The following is a 15,420-nucleotide window of genomic DNA, read 5'->3' on the forward strand; positions in this document are numbered from 1 at the left end:
CGTGTTTCTCTTCCTTAAGTTTTGGTTTTTTAGTTTTGTTAGTTTTAATATTTTCAAATATAGAGCAATTCTTATCACCCTTTTAACAGTAGATAAACTGAATGCTTTTCTCTAAATTGCTCCTTTCTCAACATCGGAAATCACTTTATTGTAACTGCCTTTATTATTCCGACCATACTCCGAGTTATTACGCAAAAAATTGTATATAACTTTTTGGTTTCTACCGACTTTTTCGGATATTTTCATTATTAAAAGCTGTACCTTTTGATAAACTTCGATTATTACTTTTCCTTTAACCCAGAGCGATTCTCCTTTATCCACATTAAAGACAATATAGCACTTAAACAATACAATACAAAAAAAAATTTGGTGTCAATACATATTCAAACTCCGAAGATAAATGCAAGACAAATGTGCTAACCTGATGACGCAAAAATAACACTTTTCGACTAAAAGAAAAAACAAAATGGTATATCGCATGTTTTCATTGCCAATGACTGTTCATACAAAGATGAGAAAATCAGAAAACAATAAACTGCAAGTTTTGAACAAAATAAAAATTAGAAGCAGTTATATTAGGTTGACGAAGGTGTTCTTACCTGGTGACGCAAATTAATGCAATCAATCCATCCTTGTCTCTGCCCCCAATATAGTGTATAGTGATTTCCGAGTTTCCACCGGACTTTAAACCGTACAGGTTGGACAAAATGTGTGTTATTTTAATGAAATTAAATGGACAAGTTTCATTGAAAATTATGTGGCTTCCACAATGGAATTGGTCTAGACCTTGGGCTTAGCTTCATATGCGTAATATAAATAATTTCGATTCTCTGTTTGAAGAGAATTCCAATTCATTATATTAGGGATATAATGTTTGGCTCAAGGTAGAGACCAATTTCATTCATATTCCCACATAATTTTTAAGAAAACTTGTTCATTTAAATTTATTAAAGTATCACACATTTTGTCAGGTGGAAAGTCGGAAATTATTATACGTTGCTGAGGTATGTACATACATATGTGTACTTGAGAGCATATTTTCAAATATTTTACAAATTTATAACTCACACATTGAACGACATTTTCGTGGCCGGGAACCCAAATTAAGGACAAGTGGAGTTGACCTGCTAGTGAGCTTAAAGCTGTTTTGCAATTGTTAACTACGCTGAAATTAATAAGTGGCGTCGACAAGGCCAGCAGTGCTGCCTGTCTATGCGAAATTTCGAGATTATCGGAGTATACACATGCCCCTACACCGCAGCGCATTTTGGACCCATCAATATAGCTGACGCAGTCATCTATAACTGGTACAGCTTTGTTCTGCAGCTTGATGCGTCTCAGGAGCTTTTCGCCTGGCTCCTTCAAAGGGGCAGCCTATTGCGAGCAGGAGATCTCCTTGGGATATCCTTGGCGGGTATATGTTTCAGTTTGAGGCCTTCAAAGACATTTCTAGTATTGGCGACACTATCCGTCAAGAAATCCAAGGATGCCTGGTCCACACATTTGATGACTCTGTAACCTCTAAGGGTTTCGGAAGAGTCAAACTCCTGGTTGGGTCCCCCGCAGGATTGTCGAGTACGTAGCCTAAAACTAGACTCGACAATATTCCGCCAATCTCTACACATCTCTCCTGTATGGTGCTTGGTGAGGTGGAGTTGGCGTCTATGACAGCTACCTGCAGACTGTCTTTGTATGTACGTATATTATTCTTTATCTATCTCAATAAGTTGTAGGTGTTACAAGCGACTATTACCTGAGCAAAACTATTATACTCTGTAGCAACATGTTGCGTGAATATGAAAATAAGTATTGTTAAAATAAATAGTATAAGTACATATGTATGTATGTATTTGTTTAGAAGATATAGCAAAAGCAAATCAAATTTATTTAATTTAGTTTATAATTTGTACAGGGAGCTATATAATTTGTCATAGTATTTTATGTATTTTGGAATAACATGTAGTGTGCGCTGTTACAGATTAATTTATTTGTAAATATAAATTCTATAGAATTCCGATAGTAACTGATTTCATCAAAATGTATAAATATCTTTCCGCTTTCAAATCATTTATTTTGGTTCTGTAACCGTATATTTCATTAGAATTTGGTATTTGCTTATTATATTGGGCTACAATGCGACATAGGCTTTAATACTTTCCGAACACTTCCTGCTTGAGAAATTGTTTGACAGCTTGACAAGTTGTTGTAGCAGGAATTTGAAAGATGTATACGATCCGAACGACAGCTCGTTCTTTTATTTCCGCCATTGCTTGAGAAAGTTTGGAAATTATGGGTGAGTTGCAGAATAGTTCATTTCATTCGTTTTGAAGCATTTTAATGTTATATTTACGTACAGTTTGTGAAAGGTTTTAAACGGGGATGAAAAATATGTAGCAGTAAGTAAAAGTTCCTCACAGAAGTTTGGAAAACTTAAAGAAATTCGTCGTAAATGAAACGGCGTCTAAGCGCAAGTAGTTGCCGAAAACTTAGTTGTTTTATCCAACAATATCACTAGAATCATCTTGTTATAAATATAATTTCGAAATAAAAGTGAGTTTGGTTTTTCAGTTTCAACTGTTAAAACTAATATTAAAGTCACATCTCTTAAATATTAAATTCATTCGGAAATCTAACCTCAATATAGTTCCGTGTACAAATATATAATTAGAGAATAATTTTTTTTATAGTACTGATCAAATATATACTAATTATTTCTTATTTATCTTTTGTATTGTAGGCAAGCCAAGAGGTCTCCGCACTGCTAGGAAGCATGTAAATCACCGCCGTGATCAGCGTTGGGCTGATAAAGACTACAAAAAAGCTCATTTGGGAACCAGATGGAAGGCCAATCCTTTTGGAGGAGCATCACATGCCAAAGGCATTGTACTCGAAAAAGTGTATGTATATTTAGAACTTTATTTGGAAAATGTGTTAACTATGTTACGGTGCAATGTGTGGCACATCTGTCTTTAGCTAATGATTATGCAGCACGCAGTATATTTTTGTGTTATGTGTACTTAACAATCATATCACAGGATTATACTGTGAGCAGCGTATCACTGTCCGCAAACTTATTTTATTATTAGTGATATTTCGGCTACAAATAGTGTATTATTTTTTAATATGAATATTCAATTGCAGTGGCGTTGAAGCAAAACAGCCTAACTCAGCTATCCGCAAGTGCGTGAGAGTGCAACTAATCAAGAACGGCAAAAAAATTACCGCTTTCGTACCCCGTGACGGTAGCTTGAACTACATTGAAGAGAACGACGAAGTCCTGGTTGCCGGTTTCGGTCGTAAAGGTCACGCCGTCGGTGATATTCCCGGTGTTCGTTTCAAGGTGGTGAAAGTTGCAAACGTTTCTTTGCTTGCATTGTACAAGGAGAAGAAGGAACGTCCAAGATCGTAAATCTTCTACTTAATGAATAAAATACATTCATTTAGTTTCTACAGAAAACAAAAAAAAAAATAAAACTCATAAAAATTTAATAACCACTTTATTTCTCTTTCTATGGTGGTCATTTTGCAAGTGGTCCTATTTATTAAATGACTAGATCATAAAGGCAATCCAATTTTCTAAATGTGAATTGCTAGTACATAATTAGCAATTCCATGTGCATCGCAAAAAATACAAGGCTTTATCCGGCGGTACTTATTACTTACCGATCCAATAGGGTTTAAATCGCCGGAATAACAGTCCTTGGCCGGATAAAATCCGGTGACGGAACCGGCTGTTGTGGGACTATTGTGTTATCGAACGCTTTGGAAAAGTCGGGTTTTCCCTGGGCCAACAACCATTCAGGAGACTGCTGGTTGGTATCATGTGGCTAATGATATATTCAATCCATTGTTTATGTTGGCATATAAATTCGTTATTGTGTTGCATTAATGAAATTGAACGGTTGTTTCTTTTTTGTGCTGGGACGATAACGATGGAAATTCACCAACTTTTTACATTGAATATAAAAACAAGAACAAGCGTTAACTTCGGTTGCACTGAATCTAGAATGCCCAAAAAAAAAATAAAGAAATTTTCACACGAGACCTATATGAATACTGGTTCGATCTATACAATTTCTTAGTAGTGTTGCAGTGAGCAATAAATCATGCCGAATTTTGTGAAGATATATTGTTAAATAAAAAAAGGTTTATATACAAAGCTTAATTCTGATCGTTCAGTTTATATGGCAGCTATATGCTAAAGTGGTCCGATATCGGTTCCGACAAATGAGCAGCTTTTTGAGGATGAAAGGACATATGCAGAATTTCAGATATCAAAAAAAAAAGGGGGGGAGGTTGTTTTAGTTGTCGTATATACAGTAGCGGGCAGTGAAATCGGGACAACCGCTCGGTTTGTATTTGAAGCGCGATTGTAACCGACTAGTGTATTTTACTGCCGAAAGGGTTATTATTTCATATTAATGTGTGCTCTGTACACGTTTAATACCTACTTTCATTCTCTTCATTGTTTATTTTGTGCTCGTGCTTCGTTAAAGCTTAAATATGCCGAATTTAAAAAAAGCCACTTTTAACCTCAAAAGTGCGTCAAAACCGTTTACGATGGGCAAAAGAACATCAAAAATGGACTCATCTTGCAGCGACGGTATGTCCTACGTAAGAAGGAGAACTGGTGAGCGGTTCAAGGACGAATGCGTTCAAAGAACAGTTAAGCAGGGGGGCAGCCGAATGGTCTGGGGCTGCTTTTCTTACCATGGCCTTGGGCAACTAGCCCTATTAGATGGAACCGTTAACGGGACTAAGTATCAGGAGATACTTGAGACTAATTTAATACCCTCAAAAGAGAACCGCTTTTCACGAGCGGATGTCCTTATTTTTCAGGATAACTCTGCACCCTGCCATCGTGCTAAAATAGTAAGTATAAATTTTTTTGTACAACTAGAGTTTATTGCTATAATTTTGATTACAAATTTTACACTTCTTTCTTTCGGGTGAAGAATTATTTATCGAAAATCGGGGTCTCGTCTTCGGAGTGGCCAGGTAACAGTCCGGATCTCAACCCCATTGAGAACATTTGGTTTGTAATGAAGGCTCAGGTCGCACAGAAGAGACCAAAAACTTTAGCGGAATTGGACAGAATTCTCGAAGAAGTGTGGTATAACCGTATCGCAGCAGGAGCTTTAAAAAATCTTATTAATTCAATGCCCGAGCGTGTAAAAGTCGTTATTAAAAGCAGAGGAGGTTCGACAAAATATTAATGAGATTGCTTTTTATCGATTAATGTTTAATTTAACTAAAACTATAAAATCATTTCTATAGTAAATAAAAAAGAATTTATCACTGTTTATATTGTTAGCTACCAAAATAAAAAATTATCTTAAATGAAAAAAATACAAGAAAAAAGTACAATGCACAACACTGACTTTGTTTACACTTAATACTCGTGTATTAACCATATATTATTGTTTAAAAAAGTAAAAAAAAAAACATTTGACCAATACAATATGGAAAAACTATGATTTTTTAGTTGTCCGGATTTCACTGTCCGCTACTGTATATACAGACTGACATAGTAAATCAACCCTGCTTATATATATTACAAGTATAGTTTCCTTCTGGGTGTTGCAAACTTAATATACCCTGTTCAAGGTAGAAAAAGCTGCAGAACGGGTGAATGAAATGTTTTGAGACTTCGATTATACGAGTATTTTAGTTAAGGATGGTATTTTAGGCAAAGGCTAGAGAATTTTGGTTTGTGGTGCGATCTCAGCTATACATACATATATGTAGTTCATCGAATTTTCAGACATTTATCCAGATAACTTTACTGACTTTAGGTAAATACAAACAATGTAAACAAGAATATAAGGCAAATATTATACAATGATTGAACGTTTTATAAAAATAATTCATTTTAGGTATAAAACTAAACATAAGAAATATTTTATCTAATTACTTCGAGCATTTTAAAACAAATTGTGGTGGAATTTAAATCAACCGCTTTTTGAAAACTGAAGATGTTATATTCAAAATATATATATTTAATATTAACACGTGAAGGAAACATCGTTGGAGTCTGTAAAGGTCATACTATTTCAAATGAAATATAATATTGTAAAATTAATGTATTAATAGTAAAAATAAAGTGGCTGTGTTTAAAATTAAACCCGTTTTAGGTCGAGCGTTTTATATTGAGGAATATAATGAGTGCTTTATATGATATTTTTAAATACTATTTGTAATGGCTAATATTTATGAATAACGCATGTTTCCGTAATTTCCTCCGGTTGGGCGTCGCATACGTCGCGCTCTTTGTGAACGCTGATTGGGAAAGCCACGAAGCGGACTACCAGGTTGTTCTTGTCCACGGTGATTTGGAGAAACGTTCCTTGAATGGCCAGCGCTATCTATAAATCAGAAAATAAACTTTAAATGGACACATTTATTTCGCATATATTATTTATTTATACCTTGCCAAATTATGGGTGTAGGTCTACCACCTCGCTGAAACCCACGAGAAGGTCTTCTTACATTTGTCGTACCTTTGATGGCCTTTGAACGTGTGGTAATTGAAGGTGAAGTGGAGGCTTCGGCTTCACGTCCTTCTTCCTAAAAACGAAAATTTTTAAAATGTTTTACATTTTATTTGAAAATACATACTTCTACTTCCTCTACAGCTTGTTTTTCACCCTCTGAGGAAACACCATCTGCGCCTTCATTATCTTCAGACGTTGCTTCCACCTGATTTTGCTGGATATCTTGTATTTCAGACTGGGTAGCACCGCTGCTATGATGACCTAATCAAAATTTCAATGAAGTTTAGACTAAACGGTAAGAGCTGTTCTTGTGCTAAACTCACTTTCGCTATCTGCATTTTCAGGAACTTCACCAGCGACAGCTTCTTCCGCAAACTCTTCTTCTACGGCATCCATATCTTCTTCTGTGGCAATCGCGGCGTCACCCGATCCACCACTTTTTGAAGCGTCAGGACAATTCTCGTCGTTGTGCTCTCCAACAAGTTTTTCACTCTCTGCCACATTTTCCTCGGTGGCCTCGTTGGTAGCAACACTGCTTTCGTGTTGATCGGAATGGCCTGCAGTTTCACTTGCGCCAAATTTCGAACCTTGTGGTGAGCTGACAATTTCAGCACCGCTGTTAAAAAAAAAATATTTATTTGTTGTGTTCATACTTGCTTATAAAATAATAAACCCTACCTATCTGAAGGTCGACTTCCACTGAGATCTTGTTCAGTGTTCTCATTTATGCTTCCACTAATTCCCTGTTGTGGTAACATTATTGTCGCCTTTTGTGGGCGAGTTTGCTTCCATTGAGGCCCAGATGGAATACCGGCATTGGTGTTAGATTCATAGCTACCGCTACTAATAGTTTGGCTCTGCTGATGGCTATCCATCTCATGACTATGTGCTATTGCAGCTGCTGCTGCTTGACTTGTACTAGCTCCAGTGTTATAATGAGCATCTGGCTGGTTGTCCGTACCTGAAATGCATTGTGCTTGGTTCTCTGTACCCTCATCCACATCTACTTCATTATTATCTTCTTCGGCATCAGCGTGTATATTACTTTCATTGACTTCTGGAATTTCGTTCTCATCCATATCTTGGTCTTGTTCATACGAGTCTTCATACCCTTCGTGTTCGGCGTCCCCGTCAGTTGGTCCATCATCAGCATCAATCATACCGTCGTCTTCTTCCTCTGAGTCGACAACAACAATGTCATCCTCTTGATCACGCTGCGATGAAGTTGGAACTTGATATTCAACATCAATTCCAGACTCTGTTACTCCCAAAATAGCGGGCTCAGATCCACGCAAACGTTTTGGGTGTTTGATGGTTTTATCAGCACTACAATCTTCAACATTTGTAGATGAGTCACCTTCTGGCTCGCGAGACCTTTTGTGACCGCCTGATGTACCAGCCTGTGTAGTGGTAACACTGCTGCTCGAAGGTGCATGACGGCTGTGACTACTAACGGCAATATGTGAGCTCGAACTGGTAGTTCCCGATGTGCTCGGTTGTTGATTTCCGGGATCTTGCTGAAGTTGCAGATTCGGAGATGGTACATTTTGAGAGGACCCCTCAACACGTGGCGAAACTAGGGCTACAACTTGTTGCTGGCCTCCACCTACAAGCAATTGCGTTTCGTTTTGTTGCGGCTGTTGAATGCTTTCGGCTTCTTGGGAACTTTCTGCTGCAGATGTAGAACCCATTGGTGGAATAGCAGCAACCGCAACGGAAGTCGAGCTACTCGTGGATGGCATGTAATCGGTGTGCGACGAAGTTGGCGACGATGACATTGACTCAATTGAACTGCTGCCAGTAGTATGCACCTGCTGCTGTGGCGGAACTAATGCCGTGTTACTGCTGCCAGTCGAAGCATTCGTAGTGCTAGACGATGAAGTTGACGTTGACGTCGATGATCCACCGGCTGCAGGCTGTTGGCTAGTGGGTAGAATGGCTGCTGTTCGACTATTCTGCACCGATATTGGTCGAATGCTAGCCAAAGGGGTTTCGCTGCCGCGCCATGGCGTTACTGTTGCCGATTGCTGTACGGTTGTGGAGCCGGACATAGGCTTAACGTTCGCTGTACGTAGTGAAGATTCTGAAATGCAACCCTTATCCGTTATGGCCACAGAACTCGTGGACGGCTTAGCTGATTGTTGCAAACCAAGTTGTCGATTTAGTTGATTAATCCGCATTAGCAAAGATTCGTTTTCTCTGGTCAAACGAGCAATTGCCTCCTTGTTCTGGTTATTTTGCTCAAGCAATTCTTTCTCCAGCCTTGCTAAAGTGTCCTCGTATTGCGCTTTTATATTGTTAATAGTAGAATCAGTGTTTTCAGAACATTGTAAGACATTTTGTAATTTGCTTTTAGTAGTATTTAATTCTTGACTAATAGCGTTCTTAGATTCAGTTAAACTGACAATACGTGCCTTCGCCTCTCGCAAAAGAGTTTTGGTGCGATCATCGATTTCTACTGCCGTTTTCAAATCATCGTAGTCTTTGCGCAGTTTTTCGCTTTCTTCTTGCGTTGTACGAATCACACCATTCAGATTTTCAATTGTGTTGCGTAGTTGTTCTATTTCATTAGTTACGGCCGTTGCGGTGGCAGCAGTACCATCAGCTCCACTGTTGCCGCCCAGATCCATGTTGTCTTGTGTAGTTGCTGCACCGTCTGACGAGGCGGCCGCGGTTTTATTGGATAACTCCAAATAGGAGTCCTTATAGCGTTTAGCTATTTTGCGAATCTGGAATTCTTTGTTCTTAGAATCTTGCAATTGAGCTTCTTTAGATTCCATTTCTTCAGTAAGCTTCTGTAAAGATTCTTCTTTTTGCAACAATTTATTACGCAATTCCATAATCTCTTGCAACATGCGCATATTGTTTTGACGTACACCGGTGTAGTCGTCGGTGACTTTCTTCTTTTCATCATTTACAGTTTGGATTTGCTTTTCAAGCGATGCTATATCGCTTTCGCGTTGAAGCTTCTCTGCTTTGATGGTATTTAGCTCATCAGTAGTTTGTTTCAGCAAGTCCTTTTCATGGGTCAACATTTTAGCCAAATTTTCCCGTTCAGTTTGTAGACGCTTGAATTCCTCAGGATTTTTATTGCTCTTTTCAACCAAAACGTTGGCACGTTGTCGCCACTTAATAGCTTCTGTACGTAGAGAAGTATTTTCTGAAGTTAATTCCTCAATCTTTGTTGAGAGTTCCCGATTTTGATTTTGTAAAGGTAATAAATCATTTTCTATAGTGTTAATATGATCGTTAAGCTCTTTTACACGTGCAGCAAGAGAGTTACGCTCTTCACGTAATATTCTATTACTGTCAGTAATGGCATTGAGGTTTTCTATCTTACGTAGGATTTCTTCGTGTTTCGTGGCTGAAACGACTAAGGTCTCAGATTTAGCTCGCTCCTGGTTAAAGCTTCCCTTTAATTCATCCATTTTTTTCTGTAAAATAATATTCTCCGATTGCAATCGAGCATTTTCGGCTTTCAAAATGTCCAATTTCGCATCGATAAGGTCCTTTTCTTTTCGTAAATATTTTATGATTTGTAATAATTGGTCGTTATTCTTAGAATCATCTTCGAATTTAGAACGATTTAAATCTGAGCAAGAAGTATCCATAGTTGATTCATTCAATGAGTTCGTAGACACATTTGATGTTTGTGACTGGCTGAGTATGTTTAGTTTCATTGTTAATGCTTCAATTTGATCGTGCAAGTTGGAATTAAGCCCATTCAGATCCACTATGCGCTTTTCCATTTCATCTCTTTCATTTTGCAGCAAACGCAACGACTCATCATGTGAGCCTTTAAGTTCTTCGTACATTTTTTTGGCACAATCTCGTTCTGTGATCAATTCATTTATGTGATCTTGTACCTTAGTCATTTCAGCCTTAACTTTTGTAAGCTCTTGTATGTCAGCTGAATGTAAAACCATTTCATTGGCATATTTTCCTTGTACGGAGTTTAGTGCTTCTGACAAGGAAGTATTTTCTGTTCGCAATGTGCGAAGATTTCGGTTACATTCACTTAACTTCTGTAGAGTATCTTTCAGCTCTTCTTTAGACTTTTTCAGTTGATCGGATTGATTGGAGTTTGGTACTTCTGTTACAGATGCGAGTTGCACCTCTGCTTCCAGTTCGCTGATGCGAGATTTCAGATTCAGTTCGGCTAATTTCAATTCATTTAGGTGAGACTCGGCTTTAGTGGTGTATGCGGTATGCACTTCATGAAGATTTTTAATTTCTGCTTCGGCACTTTGGGACATTTTAAAATATTGATCTGCATGTTCTTTAGTCTTTGATAATTCACTTTGTAAAGAATTTATTTCAATTTTAGATTCTTCGAGTTTAACTTCGAATTCGCGAGCTTTTTTGTTCGCTAAAGCTATGGGATTGTCATTTTTGGAGGGAGTTAAGCTTTCTTGTAATTTCTTGCTAAGCTCATCGATTTGATTTGTTTTTGCCGTAAGCTCTTCACGAACTAAATGTAACTCGTTTCGCAGTTTTTCAGATTGAGTTCTTTCTTCTTCCATATGCTTCTTTGCCGATTCAGCTTGTCGCTTAAGATCACTAGTGGTTTCTCGGAAGCGATCTTCCTCCTCCTGGAATCTACGACGCTGGGCGGACAGTTCGCGCACTGTTTCGTCCAACCTTTGTTCCAAACGTGCTCGTCCTTCCATTTCGGAACGTTCTAAATTAGATTTGATCAACTCCAAGTTATTCAAAAGTAGATTTTGGTTTTGCTGTTCACGGTGATAACCTTCTTTTTCAGCTTGCAACCGATTTACAGTATCTTTAAGTATGCGACTTTCACTTCGCAAATGAGATGCTTCACTTTGAGCAGAGGAGAGTCCATGCTGAGACTTCATGACTTCGTCCTTTAGGAAATGTACAGTCTGCTCATGTTTTATAATGGTATTCTCATAGTTTTTGCTACGATCTTCCAGAGCTGTAATTTGTTGCTTATAGGTGAATATGTTTTTTTGTTGTAGTTTTATTTGCTCTTTGCTGTATTCTAGAGAAGACATAAGTTTACAATTTGTTGAAGTCAATTCCCTAACTTCAGTACGCATAGAATCAAATTGTTCATTCATAATACGCTCATTATTCTTTTTCTCCTTTGTATAATACTCATACTGTTCCTTAAGGGTTTTATGCTGCTCCTTAACTTCTTGTAACTGATGTTCCAAGTCCCTTATAAGACGTTCTGCATTTGAATCCATAGACTTTCTACCCTTACTTTGGTTCGATGTATTAGTTGTATTTTTATTTTCAGTTTCATCCATGTCGACCATTTCAGCGTCATGAACATTGCTCAGTTCTAAGTGCGGACCTGATTTCTGCACAATTCTTTGAAGGTCGAAATACATTTTCTTGTAGCGCTCACATTTGGAAACCAATGTTGCCACTGTATTATTTTGTTGATTCAATGTTTCTTGCATCGACTGGAATTTCTTGGCATAGTTTTCTATTTTCTCTTGATATGCTGCAGCATCCATTTGTTGTTTTAATGTTTCGGCATCCTCCAACTTGGTGCTTAGATCGCGAACCAGAAGCAATAGTTTTTGATTGTTCTCTTGCAGTTCGACAATACTGTTGAATGTGACCAATTTCTTGGATATGACATCGTCGGTGGTTGAAAGATTACCACTTTGATTAGGGCCGTTGTCTGAAATAAGTCCTATTCTTAACTGCTCAACTTCCTTAAGTAAATAACACACTTGTCGGCTGAGATCATTCTGTGAGTTCTTTAGTTTTTTATTTTCTCGTTCTAAGTGATTGATTTTGGAATGTGCGTTATCCATAAGATCCTCCATATCAGCTTTCTTACTTAATAATTCATCACGCTGGTGTGCTAAAATATTATTGGTTTCAATCAATTTTTCGTACTCGAGCTCTTGTTTTTTAATTACAGGAGCATTTTCACTTAATTCTTGCAATATAGTTTTTAGCTGAAGATTTAGTCGTGCATTTTCTCGTTTTTGAAGTTCAAGTTCTTCCGAACTCTTCACATATAGTGAATATAACTCCGTCAATGACATATCAGTTCTGATTAACTTACTAGCAATTGCCGCAGATGGAGCAAGTTTCGATATAGCACTCTCAGTAGTTTCATTTTGCAGCTCTTTCAACAAATCGTTCGAGTGTTGAAGCTCAGATTTTTGAGACTCAATAATTTTATCACGTTCTTCTAATTCTTGTTCATGTTGTAGTAAAGTAGCTTTGAGTTTTGTCTCTATTTCTCCATATTGTTCACTGGCTTCAGCCAGCATGCGCTTTAGATCAGTTATGGCTGCACTTAATTCATTACGCTCAATGTCGGTGTCTTCACAATTACTTTTGTATAATTCAGCCAATTTCGTTTTTGCCTCAAGCTCTTTCTTGTAGAAGTCCATCATTTTGTTCGCCTCTTCATTTTGTGTTAATATTTTTGTTGACAAATCTTGAACATTTTGAGTTAGCCTATCAATTGTTTCTTTATATTGCGCACACTGATTCTGTGCTATTTTCAGTTCCTCAGTTTTGTCAGCAAGTTTAGCCTCAAGATGCATACCCTGTACCGTATTATCACGCCTAATACTCTGAAGCTCGGATATATTACGATTCAAATCGTCTGTGAGAGTTCGAATTTGATTATGAAGCATTGCTCGTTCTTGTTCCATTCGACGTTCTTTAAAATCGAGTGCCACCTTCTGGCTTTCTATTTCGTCTACTCTAGCAATTGCATCACATTTTGAAGATATAGCATTTTTAAGTTGTTGTTGATAGGAATGAATTTCTTCCTGTAGCCTATCTAGCTCGCTTTTTTGGCGTTCGATTAACTTCAACAAAGAATCTCGTTCTTCCGCTACAGAATTCCTTTCAGCACGTAACGCTACCATTTCTTTTTCGTGGTTACTGCACTTCTCAAGTAGGTGAACACGATCCACTGAAACACTGTCCAGTTGATTACGGAGTTCTGCAACATTTTTGTCTTGACTCTCTAATTTAACCTCATAATCCTGAATTTGAGCTTGTAACTCTTCAGATTTTTGTTCATAATCATCTAATTTCAAAATAGTAAAAAACACCATATTATATTTTTATTTTGATACAAATATTTACAGATATGTATATACTTTCCGACGCTGTATATATATAATTTGTATATATTTATATATGTATATGCATATACATATTAGTTATATGCAGCGTCGTACAGAATTTGCAGTTTGCGAAAGGGCAAAAGACGCCATTTGTTTGAGGTTAGATTCTTTGCTTTGTTTCTATATAAACAGCCCAAAACAATATTATTATTAATTTATTTATGATAATTTCTTTACTTACGAAGGCGATTTGCCGCTGCTTTATTTTTACAGAATTCATCAACAAATCCGTCTAGCCATTTCTTTAATTTATTCTGCACCACAAGCGGTGTTTTCTCCAATTCCTCACCAGACAAAATGTTTGAAATCAAAAATGGACCCGACAGATCCATTTTGTATAATTTCTATTATTACACACAAACAACTGAGTTATTTAATATGTTATTATAAAATTCGTCAATCTAAGAACGTTCAAACACGAAAAACTTTTCTTATATACAGCGACAAGCTCTAACCCGGTTGTACTCAAAATATTAACCAAATGCAATTCACAATAGATTAACGACGTTGCCACATCACATATTTTTAGATACACAACTCTTTTGAGGGTTGCTGACTAGACTCAGGGCTGATTATAAAAAGTGTATCGTTACACGAGCAAGACATTTCTTTCAAATTGCAATACTTTCATATTTTTAAGGCGTTAGCAATTTGATAAACTAGTCAAAACAAGTAATCACATAGTTCTGCAAGCAAAAGCTATGCATATCTAGCATAAAATGTAAATGAAAAAATTTAAACTCTCTGGTATAATCAGAGAACATACATCCTCTACGTTCTTAGGTGTCAGCTCATAATAATCGTAATAAACAGTCCTGAGTGTTAGCGACACTTACTTTTGCTCAATAGCAGCAAACAACTTATCAGAACACATTATGGAGCACTAGTTTGTTTAATAACTGAACAAAGTAGGCCTAAGTTCGGGCGAATTCGAAAATTTTATTCTTTCGTAATTTGCCAATTCCAAAGGCGTACCAATTTTTTTTCGAGTGTAGAATTACAGATCTCTTTACATGAGGAACCAGGGAACCTTTTTTTAATTACAATTCTTGTTTTAAATGATATTCGAAATAAATCCTAACCGCAAAGGACTTATACTCATTTGAAACCGAGTGCTCTTGCAACCATTCAAGGAATTTAAAAGTGAAAAGGAATGCTGAAAAGGAATGCCGAGCACGAGTGGCACGGTCTCTTCGTCTTTCCTCGTCGTCCCCTCGTACACAATAAACCGGTTTGGGTTACAGAAGAATATGTGTATGAACTGGCTCTTAGAAGGGGTTCACTAGGGGATTCTTTTATCACTCATTATCGGCAAATTCTCTTTTGGTGTCGCACTGTGCGTTCAACTCGAATCGAGTTTCTCGGCCATTCCTTTTCATAAAATTTTAGGAAATGTTTGTGCGGTTCGGCTACGCGACACTTGGGACGTGTTGCATATTTCATTTGTATGTTGGTGTGGTGGTCTCATATTTTGTTTACAAAGAATTACGATGAAAGTGGTAGAACAATTTTTAACATACTCACTATAAATATTTTCAAAGAAAATCTTATGACGGGAATTTCCTAAACCACCAGAATGTATTGAATACTCGCTATTAATATTTTCAAAGCCAAATGTATGGCGGGAATTTCCTAATCTATCGGGAATTAATAAAATCCCGTAATTTTTTTACTCCAAATATTTTTCTATTTATTACACAACATCCATGAATTAATTACATTTCTTGTTTCAAATAAAATGTAACATGATATTCGAACTAAGTCATTTGCGGTTAAAAGAAATAAATATT

The 15,420-nt window shown here is 37.0% G+C and overlaps 2 protein-coding genes across 2 annotated transcripts; one reads left to right on the plus strand and one right to left on the minus strand.

The window, feature by feature from the left end:
• Nucleotides 1-2,181: 2,181 nt before the first annotated feature.
• Nucleotides 2,182-3,492, plus strand: RpS23 (ribosomal protein S23). The gene is made up of 3 exons (XM_014235254.3): nt 2,182-2,293; nt 2,738-2,897; nt 3,142-3,492. The coding sequence occupies exons 1-3, from the start codon at nt 2,290-2,292 to the stop codon at nt 3,407-3,409; spliced, it is 432 nt and encodes a 143-aa protein (XP_014090729.1). The 5' UTR covers nt 2,182-2,289; the 3' UTR covers nt 3,410-3,492.
• Nucleotides 3,493-6,108: 2,616 nt separating this feature from the next.
• On the minus strand, nt 6,109-14,085 carry Mgtor (nuclear basket protein megator). Its single transcript, XM_014235271.3, has 6 exons — nt 13,812-14,085; nt 7,173-13,530; nt 6,818-7,110; nt 6,619-6,755; nt 6,429-6,567; nt 6,109-6,365 (listed from the first exon to the last, which is right to left on the minus strand). Exons 1-6 carry the CDS (start codon nt 13,960-13,962, stop codon nt 6,211-6,213), a joined length of 7,233 nt encoding a protein of 2,410 aa, XP_014090746.1. The 5' UTR covers nt 13,963-14,085; the 3' UTR covers nt 6,109-6,210.
• Between the last annotated feature and the right edge of the window lie 1,335 nt (nt 14,086-15,420).

This window comes from Bactrocera oleae, chromosome 4 (assembly GCF_042242935.1).
Source record: "Bactrocera oleae isolate idBacOlea1 chromosome 4, idBacOlea1, whole genome shotgun sequence".
Classification (NCBI taxonomy): Eukaryota; Metazoa; Arthropoda; class Insecta; order Diptera; family Tephritidae; genus Bactrocera; species Bactrocera oleae.